We start from the raw sequence: 19388 nt of genomic DNA, 5'->3' as shown, positions 1-19388 counted from the left end.
GTATTTATTTATTTTTGACAAAATTTATATATTTTTACATATTTGCTTACGTGATAAAAATATGTTATTCCAAAAATTTAACCCATTTTAGGTGTTAAAATGAGAAATAATATTTAGAGGGATATGGTGGGTAAAAACGTCAAATACATAGTCTTGATTTTAATCTATTATTTCAAATCCAGGTAGTCAACATTGGTGAGGAGGTTTGGCGTGAGAATTTATTCAAAAAAATGATATAAACAAAAATTAAAAAAATTAAGAAAGTAAAAAAGAAATGATGACAATGAATAATTGAATATTTAACCCGCCCATGTTATAAAAGAGACCGTCTCAAACAAGAGCTGGATCATCTTCGTGCGACGGTTGGACTAGACAAGTATCGGTCATGGCATCTTCCCCTCCCAACAAGCTGATCACCACCAACCATTTGAGACATGTCGAGTCCATGAAATCCTTCCCTTCCGGCGCCGGCAAGATTTCCCATCTGAACGCCGTCATATTGGGCGAGGCCCTTGCTTCCGAGGAGAACGACTCGGTTTTCCCAAGCCATGACTTCTCTAGCCAGGCTCTCATTCCTTCTCCACACAAGGTTCCTCCTCATTTCTCTCGTATTGAATATGAAAAATGAATGATTATACCAAAACAAAAATATTAATATTGATGCGGTTTTACTAAAGTTATTTATTTATTTCTTTTGTCTGTTTGTTTAATAAATCAGTAGCATAGCAGCAGTAGCAACTGTACATGAAAACGTAAATGTGTTTTCATTCATTATTTTCCCAAGATTAAGCTCGTTCTGAGTAATTACTTCTATGATCGATGAGTTTAACGAAGTTGTCTTTGTGGGCGAGATGAGACCAGTATCTGGAGATGTATAAAAAGTCAATAGAGGATCCCGCTGGATTTTGGTCAGACATTGCCTTATCGGAGTTCTATTGGAAGCAAAAATGGGGAGATCAGGTCTACTCTGAGAATTTCGATGTCAATAAAGGAAATATCAAGATCGAGGTATTTCTCTCTATCCTTGTTCTTTTTTTTTTTTTGGATTTTTTTAGTTTAGCATTAAGGTCAACGCTGATTGGATCACTTTATTTTTTTGGGGTTTTGCCAGTGGTTCAAAGGCGGGATCACCAATATATGCTACAATTGCTTAGACAGAAACATCGATGTTGGGCTTGGAGACAAGATCGCCCTTTACTGGGAATCCAATGAACCTGGCTTTGATGCCCATTTGACTTACTCCCAGCTACTGCACCGAGTTTGCCAGGTTTCTTCAACTTTATATTAATTCTCCGCATTTTACAACTTCTTCAATTGGAATCACATCTGATTTATTGCCGTCGTCTCTACAGCTCGCTAACTACCTGAAAAGTATTGGAGTTAAGAAGGGTGATGCTGTTATTGTTTATTTGCCATGTTATTGGAACTCCCGATTACCATGCTTGCCTGTGCTCGCATTGGTGCAGTTCACTCGGTACGCACCCCTTCTTGCACATAAAATAAGATGAACAATGTGAAACAATTTACTATACCATAAGAGATTATTTTGTTAATTTGTATTTTTATTATTGAATAAATTCCCAACTCCTTTTCCTTTTCAGGTTGTATTTGCTGGATTTTCTTCAGATTCTCTTGCCCAACGAATAGTGGACTGCAAACCAAAAGTTGTTATTACTTGTAATGCTGTTAAAAGAGGCCCTAAGGCCATCCATCTCAAGGACATTGTTGATGCTGCCCTTATTGAATCAGCCAAGAATGAAGTCTCCATAGGTTGGTTTACATTAAGAAACCAGTATCTGATTTGAAGATGATTTCCTCCATAATAGTTCATGCATATTTAGAGTTTAGACTGGATCAAACCTATTTCCTCTGTTGAATCTTAGGTCTTTTACATAAGACAATGCTTTGGAGCACTTATCTTTAACCTAAATTTTGTTTTTCATATCAATGAAAATATTGGGCTACAATCTCCCCTTGTGCTAGTGTTCCTTCTATTCTATTCAGAATGTTTTAATAGCTTAGAGTGGTTGCCAATTTTCCTTACATTCCTGATGGAAAGTACTGTATGCTAGCCAAATCTGGCTTAACATAACCGATGTAGAGCAACATGTAGAGCATGATTGATGTTAATCAAGTTGGTAAGTATTTAGCGCATTTAACTACCAGCATACTGTGATTTGTAATTGAACTACTAGTTCATGTAACTCCAATGATTACCATCACCAGTGAGACTATTTGATCAATTATTTATTTGATTATCTATGGCGATATCTTCTTTTGAGCAGATGTATGCTTAACCTATGAAAATCAATCAGCATTGAAAAGAGAAAGTACTAAATGGCAGGAAGGAAGAGATGCGTGGTGGCAGGTTTGTGTAAAATAGAGAAGAATTTGGTAATTCTAGTAACCATAATTTTTTCATGGCCTTTTTCTTAGTTGTGGAGTGCTGATTTTCGCTAGGATGTTGTCCCAAAATTTCCGACTACCTGTGAAGTTGAGTGGGTTGATGCTGAAGATCCCCTTTTTCTATTGTATACTAGCGGGAGCACTGGGAAGCCAAAGGTATTCATTTTGCTTGGTTTAAGTAATTTTATGTAGTTTCTCATTTTCCTTTTTAAAGGGAGTACTCCACACAACCGGAGGATATATGGTGTACACAGCAACAACATTTAAATATGCATTTGACTACAAAGATTCTGATATTTACTGGTACTTTGGACACTCTGCACCCTTGATGTTTTTTGGAATTTATATATTTTTGCTGTTTAGTAACCTCTTGATGTTGGGTCTTACTTGACATATCTTTTACTTTAGGTGCACAGCTGACTGTGGTTGGATTACTGGGCATAGTTATGTAACCTATGGACCCATGCTTAATGGAGCAACAGTTGTTGTATATGAGGGAGTAAGATTTCTCTCTCACCATTGACATAGAAAAATAGATTATGCTTCCAAGATTGGCTACTAATCCAGCTCCAAATGGATCTTATACTGAAAATGTTTGTATTGTAACTATTGATTCCCTAGGATTATCATTAAGGACTAAGGAGAAAAAAGTTTAATCCAACATTAGAAAATCTTGGATGAAACATTGTGGTGTATAGAAGGTTTGACATGTCTTATGGTGTTTCTGGAAGTTTATAGAGTGACCAACTAGGTAATAAAAAATGTGTAGAATAAAATTATAACTATTTTAAGAATTTTTATAAAAATAAAAATAAAATGGTGGAAACTTAATAAAAGAGGATTTATAATTTATTGTTTGCATCAATTCATTGTTAATTTTAGAAATGAGTGTGAAATTTGTAACTGGAATAAATTAATATATTGCAGCATACCGACATAAAAAAAATATTTAAATTTGAGCGTCATAGATAGCAGCCGTTAGTGAGTGCAAGAATATTTTTCTTAAACCCAATATTTTGATTTCAATATATTATAGATGTTGCAATGAATAACAATATTTCTGCATGTTCTATGCAGGCCCCAAATTATCCTGATTCTGGAAGATGTTGGGACATTGTCGACAAATACAAGGTGACCATATTCTACACTGCCCCCACATTGGTGCGCTCTCTCATGCGTGAGAGTGATGAGGCAAGATATATATCTATAACCTTGTTTACACTCTACAGATATTTGATTCAAAATGTTCATCAGAATCGTTGCGAATAATAAGAGCTCCTTGTTACTATTTGCTTTATTTATGTTGGTATTTGACACCCAGCTTTATAATTTCCATAGCTCCATTTTACTTTTGTGTTTGTTTTATATTCCAATATTGTGAACTAAAATTAGAGAAACTCCATTGAATTTTGCAAGAATCCAGCTATTTTGTTTAATTCTGGAATGGAAGTTTACTTGCATGATATATGAAACTATTTTTTGGCACACAAATAACTGTTTTGTTTATTATGTTTCCGAGAGAATCCATTGAGTTCCTCTTGATGTATTTGCGGATTTTGTATTCATATTACTGTTACTGTGTTTGCAGTATGTTACACGCTACTCACGGAAGTCCTTGCGTGTCCTTGGAAGTGTTGGCGAGCCTATTAATCCAAGTGCTTGGAGGTTTTCAGCTTTAGATAACTTCTTTTGATTCTATAAGTTGTTTTTTTTTCAACTTTTTTTTAATCTCCTAGTCCTATGCATATGTAAAAATGAATTGTGTAACCTAAAATTATCCTGGTTTCTGTAGGTGGTTTTTTAATTTAGTTGGAGGGTCTAGGTGCCCTATTTCTGACACTTGGTGGCAAACTGAAACAGGTGGCTTTATGGTAAGTTTTTTCTTTATGTTAAGTATTTTGGTAGCATTTCCTGGAAGATATTCTCGCAACATTTTTCCTTAAATAACTTGGTGGATTTACCTCTGCTATATTTGGCTATGTGCATATTTCAACTTTTGATTATTTTTTGGCTGATAACTTGGTTGATTTTACTCTTATTTATGTAAATATTTCAGCCTTTTTATTGTTTTCCATATCTTAACTGGCAGATCACTCCTCTACCGGGTGCCTGGCCACAAAAGCCTGGTTCTGCTACCTTTCCCTTTTTTGGCGTTCAGGTTTAGTGCGGTTCTGTTACTGAAAATGAGTCCCCTTCTAAAATTTTCATTAATATTTTCTTCTGGTACAACTGCAGCCTGTCATAGTGGATGAAAAGGGAAATGAGATTGATGGTGAGTGTAGCGGTTATCTGTGTGTGAAAGGCTCATGGCCTGGTGCATTTCGGACTCTTTATGGTGACCATGAGAGATATGAGACAACATACTTTAGACCATTCCCTGGATATTATTTTACTGGTGATGGTTGCAGCAGGTATGATGGTCCTAACACTGAATTGCTTTTTGCCTTATTCTTTTTTTCCTTTGTTAAAACCCCCTTCATAATTGTTTGTTCCCCTAAAGGAGAACAAACAATAAGCGGAAGGAGGAAGAGTGCCTCAAATTTTATTATAATAAAGGGTTTGAAAACCCAACATTACAACTTGAAAAATGCACAAACCCCAATACAACGATAAAATCCCTCTCTCTACTATCCCTATCCTTCCCTCACCCATTTCCCTTTTTTAACCAATTAGTCGGCTTCCCAATTAGCACTTCTTAAAATCAAATGACATATAACATTATTTGATACAACCAAAGAACTAATCTCCCTAACAATAGAATCATAGCATGAAGGACAGGAAGAGGAGTTTTTAATCCACTCTAAAGCTACCGAGCAATCACTTTCCATAATAAGACCACTTGTCACGCCCTCAGAACTTTTAAGCCTAAACTGTCGCAATATCAGAGTTCAGGTCTGACGGGTCGTCCGACCTTAGATGCTTCTTGATACTTCTGGGTCTTCTCTACGACTAAGTAAGCCTTACCGAAGCCTAGTGAGCATGCAAACTCACAAAGGTTGGAACCAAGCCCTCAAGGCTTCTAGGATGCGGAAGCTTTAACACCAACGTGGCTACTCCAAGCCACCAAGGTTGGACTATGGTGTGGAAGTGCAAATACAAGTGTGACTACTCCTGGCCACCAAGATAAACAACAACACAGAAACATGGGAACAAAGAACACTGAAACTAGAGTAAAACCTCACTCTGACTCAAAGAAGAGTATCAATCCCGCTCTGATCGCCTTCAATTCAGCTAAGATTGGAAGACCTGGAAAAAACGACAACTATGAGTGAGAAAGTTATTTCGAGAGAGAGAGGAGCGGAATGGCACTGAGACCTTTGGCAGAGGCACAGTGATGTCTGGAGGTGGATCGTGGGTGGCATTCGTAGATAACCTTAGTAGGAGAGTGCAAAGGAGTGTATTATGGGATCGTTTTAGCCTTCATGGCAAGGTGATTAAAGTGTTCATTCCATTTGTTAATAGGAGACTGAATTATAAGGATAAGACTTTTGCCTTTGTGCACTTTGCAAGCAAGGAGAAGATGAACAACGTCTTCGTTGATGGGAGGAGAATATCGGTGTCGACTGCGAAATATCAGAGGAGTAGTTTTCTGGGGAACTTGAAGAGCATTGGTGTTGCAGAGATTGGAGGTGTAGGTGTGGGGATATTGAAAGGGAAAAGTGCAGTATGTCTAGAGGCTGAGGTAGGAAAGAAGGAGATGCTGAACAGTTCCATGATGGTAGAACATACAAGGATACGATAGTGGGTGTGAAAAAAGTTGAGGGTAACACAGCTGGAAGTTTTGGAGATAAGAGGGAGGAGAAGAAGCCTTTGGAAGTCTTCATTCCAATGGAGGAAAGGTCATGGTTGAGATCGTCTTTAACTGGTATATGCAAAGAGATTTTTGAGGTCGAATTTGTGCAGAGGGATTTAAGAAATGAAGGAATTAATGTCAAGGTGGTTAGATGGGGATATGTGAAAAATGCATGTTTGATAGTATTCCAGTCGGTGGAGGAGAAGGATGCAACGGTGGAAGTTAAGTGGGAGGCCCTAGCCTTTTGGTTTGAAAGGTTGGAGCCTGTGATGGAGGAGAAGTGTGTTTCATTACCTTATTGTGCAGTATCCATGATCGGTGTTCCATTAAATTGCTGGTCAATTTCATTCTTTACCTGTTGTCGAGATGGGGTAAATTAGTGAAGATTCAGGAGCAAACGGCACAAAGAGTAGATTGCAGGGTGGCTAAGATGTTGTTAAGGGTTGAGAGTCCGTTTGACATTCCTCCCCAAGTAACCATTAATACTTATGGAAGGTCTTTTATTATTAAGATTAAGGTGGAAAGTAGCGATGACTTCTTTCCTCAGCTTGATGATGGGGATAAGGAAGACGGTTCTGGAGGAGGAACAGTGGATCCTTGGGAGGAGTCCTCGTCGGAAGGAAGCAAAGGGGATGATCGAGGAGGTCTGCAAGGGCAGTTGAATATCCAACCGATGTCAGAATCTCTGAATAGGGTTGAGGAGTGGGTTCGAGGTACTTCACAAGGGAGTGGTTCACTTAATGAGGGAAATTTGAAAAAATAAGGTTGAAGGCAATGAGAGTTTTAATGTTGACATTGGGAGTGAGGGGACAGAACTAGGGGAAGGTTAGAGTAATCAGAAAATGGGGTTTTTTCTGAAGGGAGAAAAAGAGTGTCTAGTTTAGCAGGAGACATCTCGGGGCAAGATAAAGTTGTCCAAGATGATGGGCTGATTTCCAGCAATGGTGAGTTACAGGTGTTTGGGCCTGAGCAGGAAAGTCCAATATCAAATACAAATGGGACTAAGACTGCAGTTTCTAAAAAGGTCACACAGGAAGAATTTGGTATACAGATTGGGCATGTTTCTTCGACTCAGCGAGTCCTTCTAGGAGAAGTACGTCGGTTAGTAAAGCAGATAGAGGTTTTTATAACAAGGTTTATGCTAGGAGGTGGGATGTTAAAAGTTGTGGTGGTAAGGATGCTGATTATGATTCTGAAAATGAGAAACAGGGGGTGGCAGAAGCATTGGAATGTTGGAATGTCTCGAAATTGTTGGGGGTCAAATTTAAAGGAGAAAAAGATTTTGTGTCCAAAGTTACTTCTATGGTGAAAGATAGAGATGATTAAGAAGAGGTGGTAGGATTATGGGATTATGGTAATAAGTGAAGTATGATGGTAGAGTGGTCTATTATGTGTTGGAATGTTAGGGGTTTGGGTAGGAAGGTCAAAGCCCGAGCTATTAGGAGATTTGTGGAGGAGAAAAAACCTATATTTTTATTTCTTCAAGAATCAAAACTGGAAAAGGTCAGTTCTTTGTTAGTAAGGAAAATGGGAGGCAAAATTCTTACTGGTTCGGTGGTTGTGCCTGCTGTAGGTTCTGCTGGTGGCTTAATAACTCTGTGGAATCAGAAGGTTTTTGTGGTTAAGGAAGAGGTTATCCATAGTAGATTTGTGGCAATAAAGGGATGGATGGATGGTGGACCAGATATTTACTGTTTTGTAAATGTTTATGGTCCAAGTGTGGAGGCTGATAAGGAGATGTTTTTTAGGGAACTAACTTCCTTTCTGGATCAGGTGGAATGTCCAGTTTGCATAGGTGGAGACTTTAATGCCATTTTGACTCGGGAAGAGAAACGGGGAGGTGCTGTGAATTCGGTATCAATGAGTCTTTTTCGAGATTTTGTTTCTAGAGCAAATTTGATTGATTTGCCTTTAGTCGGAGGACAGTTTACGTGGTGTAATAATAGGGAAACTGTCACTTTTAAGAGGTTGGATCGGTTTTTGGTTGATCAGAAATATTTTTCTTATTTTCCCAAGATGAGTCAAATTTTGCAACCAAGGTCCGTTTCTGATCATAATATTATTGTGTTGGAGAATAAGGAATGTAATTGCGGTCCAAAGCCGTTTCGTTTGTTTAATTATATGTTGGAGGAGGAAGGTTTTAGTGAGATGGTGAAGAAGGAGCTGCTCAAATTCGGTACAAAGGAGAAGGCATTGTCCATTTCCAAAATTCTTAACCGGGTGAAGGACGAGGCAAAGAAATGGTCTAATAAGGGTTATCTTCAGTTACCAGGACAAATCAGATTGTTGGAGAAAGCTATTCAGGAAATGGAAATGGATTTGCAACAAGGGATTTCCAGGGGGTCAATGAAAGCTATTGTGGAAGCAAAGAGAGAATTATGGGAGCTACAAAAGAAGGAAGAATCGATTTGGCTGCAAAAGTCTAGGTTGAAATGGAGTTTGGAGGGTGATAAGAATACTAGGTGTTTTCATCACAGTGCAGCAGTTAGAGGGAGGATAAATTGCATTAAATTCCTCAAAGTTGATAATGAAGTCATAGAAGATCCAAGATTAATTAAAGCCGAAGTGGTGAAGTTCTTCAAGGGGCTGTTTAGTCAAAAAAATACACTGGGGGCAGAGGAATTAAATCTGGAATTTCTTAAACTTTCAGAAGGTCAGTGTTCATCATTGGAGAAGCCATTTACTGAAGAGGAAGTTTGGGAAGTGATTGTTCATGCGGATAGTAATAAAGCTTCGGGTCCGGATGGACTGAATTTAGGGTGTTTTAAGAAGTTCTGGAATTTCTTGAAGGAAGATGTGATGCTGTTTTTTAAGGATTTTTTTGAGGGAAAGGAGTGGGAGTCGGAGGTGAATTATTCCTTCATTTCCCTTATTCTTAAGAGAGCAAATCCGGAGGGGTTGGAAGATTTTAGGCCAATTAGCCTAGTGGGGGGATTATATAAAGTTCTTTCTAAGGTCTTAGCGAGAAGATTGAGTTTGTGTATTAATGATATTATTAGTCCGTCTCAATTCGCTTTCATTCCGGGTAGAAACATATTGGACTGTTCGTTTATTGCAAATGAAAGTATCGACTATTGGAGAAAGAAAGGGTTGAAGGAAGTTGTCTTCAAGGTGGATTTTAAGAGAGCATACGATTCGGTTGATTGGTCAATTTTGTTGCAAGTAATGAGAAAAATGGGGTTTGGTGACAAGTGGAGGTCTTGGATGTTTCAATGTATATCAACAGCCACGATTTCTATAACACCCCCAACCCGTATCCGACCCGGATACGAGTATGAGGTGTCACATAGACTTTTCAAACTTTGACTCTTGACAAAATTCAAAGAATTTTTAAACATTTCATTAAAGTAAAAGCGGTTTAGTTACATAAACTGACCACAATAACCAAAAATCAATCAGAGCATATTTAATTCAACCAATTAATACATGCCAAATATACTCAAAATAGCCAAAAAACATTTAAATCCTCTATTTTCTGATCTGAAATTTTGTAAGGGAGGTGCTGACATGTCTTACTCTTCTTCTCTTCTCTTCTTGCTTCTGTACCCTACTTGTGAAACAATCACACGCTAAGTCGAAGACTTAGTGAGGCATAAAAACTTATAATGCACTTTATAACATATACCAATACATGCATGTTCTGTTCTATCATGTTATACCAAATTACATGATTTCCTCGTATCATATAAAATCATATCAGATTAATTACAGTAAATACATACATACACATAACTCATCATTAACAGTTTATCATGTAATCACATACTTTTATGCTTAACATTTTCAATCAAACACTATACACACACAACATCATATAATTTCTATAACATTTATCATATCACTAACATATATTTGTTTATATCTCTTGATTAGCCCATGTACATATGTGAGAACTATAGATATGTGAGTTTATGGAGGTTGTGCACTAATGCCGTCACCACAGCTCATATAAATGCACCGAAGTGCCACATAGAATTGCACCGTAGTGCCGCGTAGAATTGCACCGTAGTGCCATATAATAATGTCCATAAGGACCACATATCATTCCTTAAGAATCATATACATATACTAGGGATCAAGTATGTGTCTCACCAGACTTCACACATGTTCCAAAGAATACATATATGTCCCGAAGGACCACATATCATTCCTTAAGAATCATATACATATACTAAGGATCAAGTATGTGTCTCACCAGACTTCACACATGTTCCAAAGAATACATATATGTCCCGAAAGACCACATATCATTCCTTAAGAATCATATACATATACTAGGGATCAAGTATGTGTCTCACCAGACTTCACACATGTTTCAAAGAATACATATATGTCCCGAAGGACCACATATGACCCCTAGCTCTCATGACACATAACATGGGCATTGTCATTTATATCATTTCATATTCACACATGCATATTAATTATCTTTTATCACATGTCTGATCTCTTATAATCATGTAATCACATAGCTCATGTCATTTCTTGTAAAATCACGTATATCATGTAATACATATAACTTATACACTTTCTCATATGTTCACATGGTTCACATCACATGAATCATATCTTTTCATATAGTTTATGCTTTATTCTCTTATATTCCCATACATGTAATACATATCAAGCATGGTTACACAACTCCTTTCGATATAACTTGCATGTACCTATATTCTTTTTCATATACTCACATAGTCATAAAGTATAATATTTCATATAACCTCATGAAACAACTCACATGGATACATACTCAAATACTCATAGTTACATATCACTTAAATTATTCATATTTACCTAATCGATGGTCATATAGCTTTTATCACCAAGTCACTTATCTAATCTCTTATTCTCATATGTTCATATTTATCATATAACACATAAGTTTTATTGCATATTTATATCTCATTCCTACATCACTAATTCATAATTTAATTTACATCATATCATCTACCTTATTCTGTATTTCTTAGTATACACTTAAATTACCTAATCTACATTATACTTATAAACCTGAATATATTACTTCTATTATTTCTTTTATGTACAATTTAATCTATTTACTTAATTCAATTCCGTACAACTCCTATAATCATTTCATCACTCCATAGCTTCTATTATACAACTAATGTATCATAATTTTATTTAAGCATATGAATCTTTCTCCTCTATCTTATCTTATATGCTCATAGTATCACTGAAGTTCAAGTCTCCTAGTTAATATATTATTTATGTAACCTTTGCTTACTTAGTTCATATCCTTTCTCATAAACTCACTTTTACCATATTCTCATATTATTACTTAAATTATCTCATAACATGTATTCACGTAGTAATATTTCATTTATATATATGTATATATCAAAGATCTTATCACATAACTTATCTTTTATATTCATATAATTTATTATCATATCATATGGTTTATATCATCATAACATATCACATATTCACATCAACCATATAATACATATATACAATAACATGTCAACACATATAAATCATACACATATATACTTCTATTTATGAATTCATGCATTTTACTATGGAAATAGACTTGTCGCAAGTCTTATTTCCATTTAACATCATATAATACTAATATGCATTCACCTGGCCTCACTAGTCCATTTCAATCTCTTATATTCCCTTTTTATCGATCTTACTTGTCAATGATTCCGGAACTCGTTTAGGCTCTGAATCTACATAATTATACATTTTAAAACAATTATTAGATACCTACACCTTGTAATTTGATACTAGCAACTTAAACGAACTTATTAAACCAATATTTACAATTTTCCTTTAGGGGGAATCGGTTCCCTCTTGTGGGGGTATCGGTTCCCCCTTGACATTCTGTAAATTCTGGTTCGTTTGAGGGGGTATCGGTTCCCCTTAAATGGGTATCGATTCCTCTTGCCCAGAAATCACATTTTTGAGCTCGAAATTCACTTCATTTCAGCTTAAACCTTCATTTTTTTACTTCCTTTAATATTCCTAACTTTCATACACATTTAAACTCATTTTTATTCCATAATCACTTCTTTAAACCCAAAATTCCATCATTTACATGGCATTCAAGAATCACACTAAATTTTCAATGTGTTCTAATTCCAATTCTAACACTTCATACTTCTTAATTAGATTGATGACAAGTCAAATTCATCCATAAAACTTCAACAACCATACCATATCAAAATTTCATCTTAAAACTCATATTACAAATTCCTTCTTACTTCCTTTATCTTATTGTTTAAATCCCATATAAGCTTTCCTTAAGCTTATTTAATACCCAAAGAATCAAAACTAAGCTTAAAACTCAAGAATTAACCAACTGAAATTAAACTTACCTTTGCAATGGAGCTTACGGGAAGAGAGGAGGAAGGAGATGACCCAGCTCCAGATCTTTCTTTTCTTCTCACCCTTTCCACGTTTTTATTACCTTAAAAGAAAGATAAAAATCTTTCTGGTCAAATGACCATTTTACCCTTAATTTCCTTTAATAATTACTAAATAACCTTCATCATATATTTCCAATAATCATTAAATTATTTCATTCTTCTACGTTAGTCACCAAATTCTGAAACTTTTCAATTTAGTCACTAACCCGGTATTGCGGATGTTACAATTTCAGTTTTGGTTAATGGGTCACCTACGGAGAAATTTAAAACAGCTAGAGGACTAAGACAGGGATGTTCGCTTTCTCCTTTGCTGTTCAATTTGGCTGCGGAGTTGTTGTATTTGTTGTTGACTAAAGCAATAGAAATGGACTGTTTTCGGGTTTTGATTTAGGAGTTCAAGACAGGGCATTCAAGTTATCACATCTACAATTCGCGGATGATCTTATAATCTTCAGTAAGGGTTCCACCCGTGATTTAAGGAATGTTAGGAGAGTGCTACTAATTTATGAGCTTTTGGTGGGGTTGAAGTTAAATTTAGTTAAAAGTAGGATTTATGGTATTAATGTTGAGGGTGGAGAGTTGGCTACTTGGGCAAATGATATTGGCTGCTCGGTGGGTTATCTTCCATCAGATTATTTAGGCTTACCTTTGGGGCACAGGAGGAACTCGGTTGCTATGTGGGAGCCAATAGTGGCGAGATTTAATGCGAAATTGAGTGGGTGGATGGCTAATTCCTTATCGTTAGCAGGAAGGGTGGTGTTGGTTAAATCGGTACTCTGCTCTCTCCCCGTCTATTTTCTGTCCATTTTCAGAATTCCAGCTTCTGTGTTACTAAAACTTAATTCTATCATGGCTGTATTTCTGTGGGGGGGTTCGGCGGATAAGAAAAAAATCCATTGGGTCAACTGGAAGTTGGTTACTAAATCAAAAAAATTGGGGGGTTTAGGGATCTCGAACTTATCACTGTTGAACAGAGTTTTGCTAGGGAAATGGGTATGGAAGTTTGCATCAGAAAAGAGGTCTGGGTGGAAGAGAGTGGTGTGTGGTGTTTATAATCTGGACTCAAATTCTATTATGATGGGGAATTCCTGGACAGGTCGTGCATCGTGGATTTGGAAAGGTGTGGTAAAAACTTCTTCAACAATGATGGTTTTGGGGATTATGTTAGACGAATATGCGTTTGAAGACAGGGAATGGGGTTGCTGTGGAGTTTTGGAATAACGTTTGGTTGGGGGAAGTTCCTTTGAAAGTTCTGTTCCCTAGACTTTTTGTTCTTTCTAACAATAAAGAGGGCAAAGTGATGGAGTTTGGGGAGAATAATGACTCGGGTGGGTGTGGGACATCCAATTGAGAAGAAATTTTGCTGATTGGGAATTTGAGCAATGGTTACAGTTGATTGCTATGTTGAATAATATCTCCCTATTTACTGATGTAGATGATTGTTGGATTTGGTTAGGGAATGGAGAGGTATACAGCGAAATCTTGTATCAATACCTTCATTGATCAAGAAGAGTCTGGGCAAATCAACAAAATTGGGATAAGCATATTTGGGTAGGGATTGCACCTCCAAGGGTGGAAACGTTTGTTTGGCAAGTAGCACATCAGAGATTACCGGTTAAAGAGGAATTAGTGAAGAGAGGAGTGACAGAGATTATTGATCATCTATGTGTATTGTGTGGTAGTGAAGTGGAATCAGTTTCACATTTATTTCTGCATTGTAAGATAGTGTGGGGCCTGTGGTCAACATTTTTGAAAATGTGGAATGTGTCTTTGGTGATTTCAAAGCATATCACTGATTTTTTATTTTGTGGGATGATTTAATGCCTAATTCTTCGATCTGGAAGTTCATTCCAAGGGCAGTGATGTGGTCAGTGTGGAAATGTAGAAATGAAATTATCTTTCAGAATGGAAAGCTGGATTTGGTCAGACTGTTTTTCATCATTCGATTTAGAGTAGCTTCCTGGTTTGTTGCAAGGTTCAAAGATGTGGTTATTCCTTTAGATTCACTAGTAGGTGATTTAAAACTTGCCGATTCGAGGGAAAAGAAACGTCAGGACTGCTCTCAATCTTCTTGCTGGGTTCCTCCCCCGATGGGTTCTTAAAGCTAAATGTTGATGGAGTGATGGTTTCGGGTTGGGATAAAGGTGGTATTGGAGGTCTGGTTCGGGATACTAAAGGTGTGTTGCTTCAGTGGTTCTCTGAACCAGTAGGGGGAGGTCCGCCTATCATGGCAGAGTTGTTGGCGATTAAGAGGGGGCTGTGTCTTATGGAAGAGCAAGGTTATGTTCTTAATAAGAGGTTTATTCTGGAAACTGACTCAATTAATGCTTTGAATTGGATCAAGAATCCGGGCTTATGCCCCCTTTGTTTCTATCCTTGGTGAACGATATAGTTGAGCTGTTGGCAAGAAAGGATATTATTATAAAGCATATTTTGAGAGCGGCAAACTGGGAAGCTAATAAACTAGCTAAAGATGGGATAGGGTGATTCTTGGTTTATATTGGTTATGTTGTTTTGTAGGAAATGTTATATTCTGTGTTGTAAGGTTTTGGAGTTAAGTCTTATGTTCTTCATTTGGAGGTTTTGGAGTCTGTTAGGCTCTACCTATGTATTATTGTTTTTATGAATAAAATTTTCTAGGCACTCTTTTTCTTCTTCCTTAATCCTTCATGTTACTCACATAACATGGAGGATTAGAAAGGGATTTTTAATGAGGCCACTATTCTATCAAAAAAAAAAAAGATTGGAAGACCTGGACCCACCAATTCTGAAAAAAAAACCAAGGTGCAACTGCTCGAATCCCTTAATAAACCATCAATGCCCCTTTTTTCAATCGCTAATTACTGCACCGTCTACATTAACCTTGAAAAACCCTTCGGGAGGGGGAGTCCAACCAGTGAATTTCGCTTTAATCTTCCGAGGGAGAGACAGCGAATCCGCCAAACAAGGATCACCAGTAAGGGTGTCTAACGGCACTGCCGATTGCGGGTATTTAACTAAAAACCAGGCTGCAATTCTGAATTTGGTTAAGAAGAATAATTGAAGACAATCAAATAAACCATTTTCGAACACAACATTATTCCTAGCTTTCCACAGAGACCACAAAACAGCCCCTGGAATGAATTTCCAGATTCTGGAATTGGGGACAAAATCATCCCAAGAAAATAACAAAGCCTTCAGATCACTTGGTATGACTGTAGATAAATTCCATAATCGAAAAAATTGATTCCATAATTCCCAAACAGCTTTGCACTTGCTGAACAAATGGCTAGTAGATTCTGGAAAAAGCTTGCATAACGGATAGATATTATCCTATTCAGCCAGCACCCCTCTTTTCACTAGCTCTGCCTTGACTGCTACTAGGCCTGCAAACGAACCGAACGCACACGAACGGAAGTATGTTCATGTTCGTTCATTTAATAAATAAACGAACATAAACGAACACGAACATAAACGAACAAATTTTTTTTGTTCATGTTCGTTTATTAAGGAATATAACTTTTTCATGTTCGTTCATTTAATAAATAAACGAACATAAACGAACACGAACATAAATGAACACGAACATAAACGAACATAAACATTGGAGACCCTAACTAGGGGTGTAAACGACAAGAAACGAACATTTTCGAGCTCAGCAATACTCGAGCTCGACTCGAACTCGAAAACTTTCAAAGTTAGCCCAACTCAACTCGAAAACATGAACATAAGTATTGCTGGTGGCGCAGTCACATAGGGTTCCGACGAAGTGGATGTGACGGTGCTGGGTATGCAGCTTATGGATCGTTCAAAAAGAACTAAACCATGTTAATATTGTTGGGTTTTCCCAATAAAATTGGGTTAATTATGGAGTTGGTTTTCAGAATATCAGATTAATTAATATTTTAAGATACTTACAAATTGGTCACCAAAATTGATTTAAGAAGATTGGGTTAAACATAAATAAACGAACATAAACGAACATAACCGAACGAACATAAACAAACATAACCGAACGAACATAACCGAACGTAAATGAACGAACGAGACCTATGTTCATGTTCGTTCATTTAATTAAACGAACACAAAATCTTGTTCATGTTCGTTCATTTAATAAATAAACGCACATAAACGAACTTTCCGCCGCACGGTTCATGAACGGTTCGCTGAACGTTCAGTTCATTTACAGGCCTAACCGCTACCCTCCCGTGAACCAGCTGCCAAACAAAGAAATCAACCCTTGGAGGGGCTAAACCCTTCCAAACAAAGGTGTTCCAGCTTTTTTTTTCAAAGCTTCCTTTATATGACACTAGCTCCCTACAGGATTTTACCGTGTAAACACCTTCACCATTACCATTCCACATCAATCGGTCATCTTCTGAAAAATCTAGGACAACAAGGCTTAAATCCGACGATTAAAACAAGCCAAAGATCCAACTCCCAATCTGCTAGGTTCCTTCTCAATTTGATGTCCCAAACCCAACCAGATGAACCACAAAACCAAACTCAGCCACCTTACCCTCTTTATTGCTGGACAATGCAAAGAGCCTTGGAAACTTGGTCTTCAAAGGAACATCGGACAGCCAAATATCATGTCAAAAGGAAATAGCATCCCCTCTTCCAACTTTGTAATGGAAGTGAGATCAAAGGCAACCCCCAACATTGTCATCCTTTATAAAATTGTTTACCACTCCCCTCCACATCCAAGAGGCTAGGGGATAATTAACATTGGAAACGGTCAATTCCTTCTCATCTAGATTATACCTGCAACACAATACCTTCTTTCGCCATGAATCCCTCTCAACACCAAACTTCCAGATCCATTTCCCAAGTAAAGCTCTGTTCATGACATTTAAATCTGGAACGCCCAAACCACCTTCATCTCTCGGCAAACACACAGTTGCCCTATTAATCCAATGAATTCTATTGACATTTTTTCCACCACCCCAAAGAAACCTTGCAAAGATTGAGTTGAGTTTCCTGTAAACAGTCGAAGGCAACGAGAAAATTGATTTTTATTTGTGCAGAATATTGGATTTTAATATGCATCTCTCTATGTTTATCCGCTGATGGAATTCTAACCCAGAGACTACCATTAAGTTACTGTTTTATTTGTTTCAGGGACAAGGATGGGTACCACTGGCTTACTGGAAGAGTTGATGATGTTATCAATGTTAGGTATGATATGTTCTGCTGTTATCTGGAAAACAGCCAGCTTGTTGAACGTCTTCACGTTCCTTAGCAGTTAAATAAACAAACCATCTCTTTCCTATTGCCTGTGAATGATGCGATCTTAATTTTTGCAGTGGACATCGTATCGGCACAGCTGAAGTGGAATCTGCTCTAGTCTCTCATCCTCAGTGTGCAGAAGCTGCTGTGGTTGGTGTTGAGCATGAGGTATTCAAGTGGTCTGGTGTATCTATTTAAGAATTATGTACCAATTAGCCAAGAGATATGCTTGTGGTTAGTAAGTCATAACTTTCATTTTTTTTGTTGCTGGTAGGTTAAAGGACAGGGCATATATGCTTTTGTCACTATTGTGGAGGGTGTTTCTTACAGTGAAGAACTCCGGAAGAGCCTTATACTCGCAGTGCGAAATCAGGTTTGAACTTTGAAACTCTTCTTTGAGAATCATGACGAGGAAAACAACATCTGCATTATCTTTGGTCTGAATTTTATAATCTAGTAGTCTAAAGATTATCCATTTGCGACACAGATAGGAGCATTTGCAGCACCCGACAAAATACACTGGGCACCTGGCCTCCCGAAAACAAGAAGTGGAAAGATAATGAGGAGGATTCTGAGGAAAATCGCATCCAGACAGTTAGATGAACTCGGAGACACTAGCACGTTAGCCGAACCTGGTGTAGTCTATCAGCTTATTGCACTTGCTGATTGCTGAAACAATTGCAGGTGTAGAAGGAACTCAGTCAGAGTCGAATGGTGTCGTTTGTGGTTCTTTGATCGATTTCCTTCCAGTTCTAGCTTGGTAGATGAACTGTTAGTTTCTTCAATGTCCATCTTTGGAGGTTGTACTTTAAACCATAGTGCGGTTTTTCATATGGTGCGATGTGAGCTAGGTGATTGTAAACCAATGTACAATTCCACACTGAATTAATCGTCACAAGAATAATTGTAATAATTATCAATTGTTACACGTATAAGTTGTTTTGGTTTTTCACAAGCTTGTGGAGGTAGATTTTGAATCTTGTTTGTCCATTTTATTTTAGAACGAGGGAAGATTTTATAGTAGATCAGTTGAAGCCTGGTCTAAACATGAGGCGTCTCCTTTAGGTATGAAATACCCACTGTTGCTGAAGGATAGTGATTACAGGGATGATGGGATAATGATGTTGGAGAATGCTTATAATAATTTTTTTGGATAGTAATTTGTTGCTGCAGAACTATCACAACTTTGTTGGTTGAAATATTATGAATAAGAATGAGATTTGGATCAATCTACCATGAAGAATTGTTAAAAATTATGTTCATCACGACAGAATTAAACATGTAAAAATCGATAGACACTTCACTTCAAAAAAAAAAAAAGTCATTAATGAGTATCAAACTAAGCTATGTTCGTATTCAACTGCAACTTGATATTTTCACCAAAACTCTTCTAAGAGTAAACTTTGATGGGATTTATATTCAAGGTGGGATTATAGAATATATACTCTCTTTAGCTTGAGGGGAGTGCAGGATGTAGCCGTATAAATCCTAATTTTTTATATGAAACTTGTATTCTTAGAATTATCTGAATAAAAGTTACTATAAGTTCTAAGTAGGCAAGCATCTAGTAGGACTTATGTTGTAAG

The 19388-nt window shown here is 37.1% G+C and overlaps 1 protein-coding gene across 1 annotated transcript; it reads left to right on the top strand.

Moving 5' to 3' along the window:
• The first annotated feature begins 371 nt into the window (after positions 1-371).
• Positions 372-18695, top strand: LOC120195782 (acetyl-coenzyme A synthetase, chloroplastic/glyoxysomal-like). Its single transcript, XM_039197704.1, is given in 19 exon segments — positions 372-589; positions 862-1008; positions 1112-1267; positions 1353-1413; positions 1416-1474; positions 1602-1770; positions 2286-2368; positions 2461-2562; positions 2621-2709; positions 2815-2905; positions 3484-3597; positions 3995-4071; positions 4199-4277; positions 4496-4564; positions 4642-4817; positions 17695-17751; positions 17880-17970; positions 18077-18175; positions 18290-18695. Coding segments are annotated over 19 exon segments (2109 nt in total). The 5' UTR covers positions 372-385; the 3' UTR covers positions 18476-18695.
• Positions 18696-19388: the final 693 nt, after the last annotated feature.

This window comes from Hibiscus syriacus, unplaced genomic scaffold (genome assembly GCF_006381635.1).
Source record: "Hibiscus syriacus cultivar Baekdansim isolate YM2019G1 unplaced genomic scaffold, ASM638163v2 tig00117021_pilon, whole genome shotgun sequence".
NCBI classification, from domain to species: domain Eukaryota; kingdom Viridiplantae; phylum Streptophyta; class Magnoliopsida; order Malvales; family Malvaceae; genus Hibiscus; species Hibiscus syriacus.
This window is presented reverse-complemented; position numbering and strand designations above follow the sequence as displayed.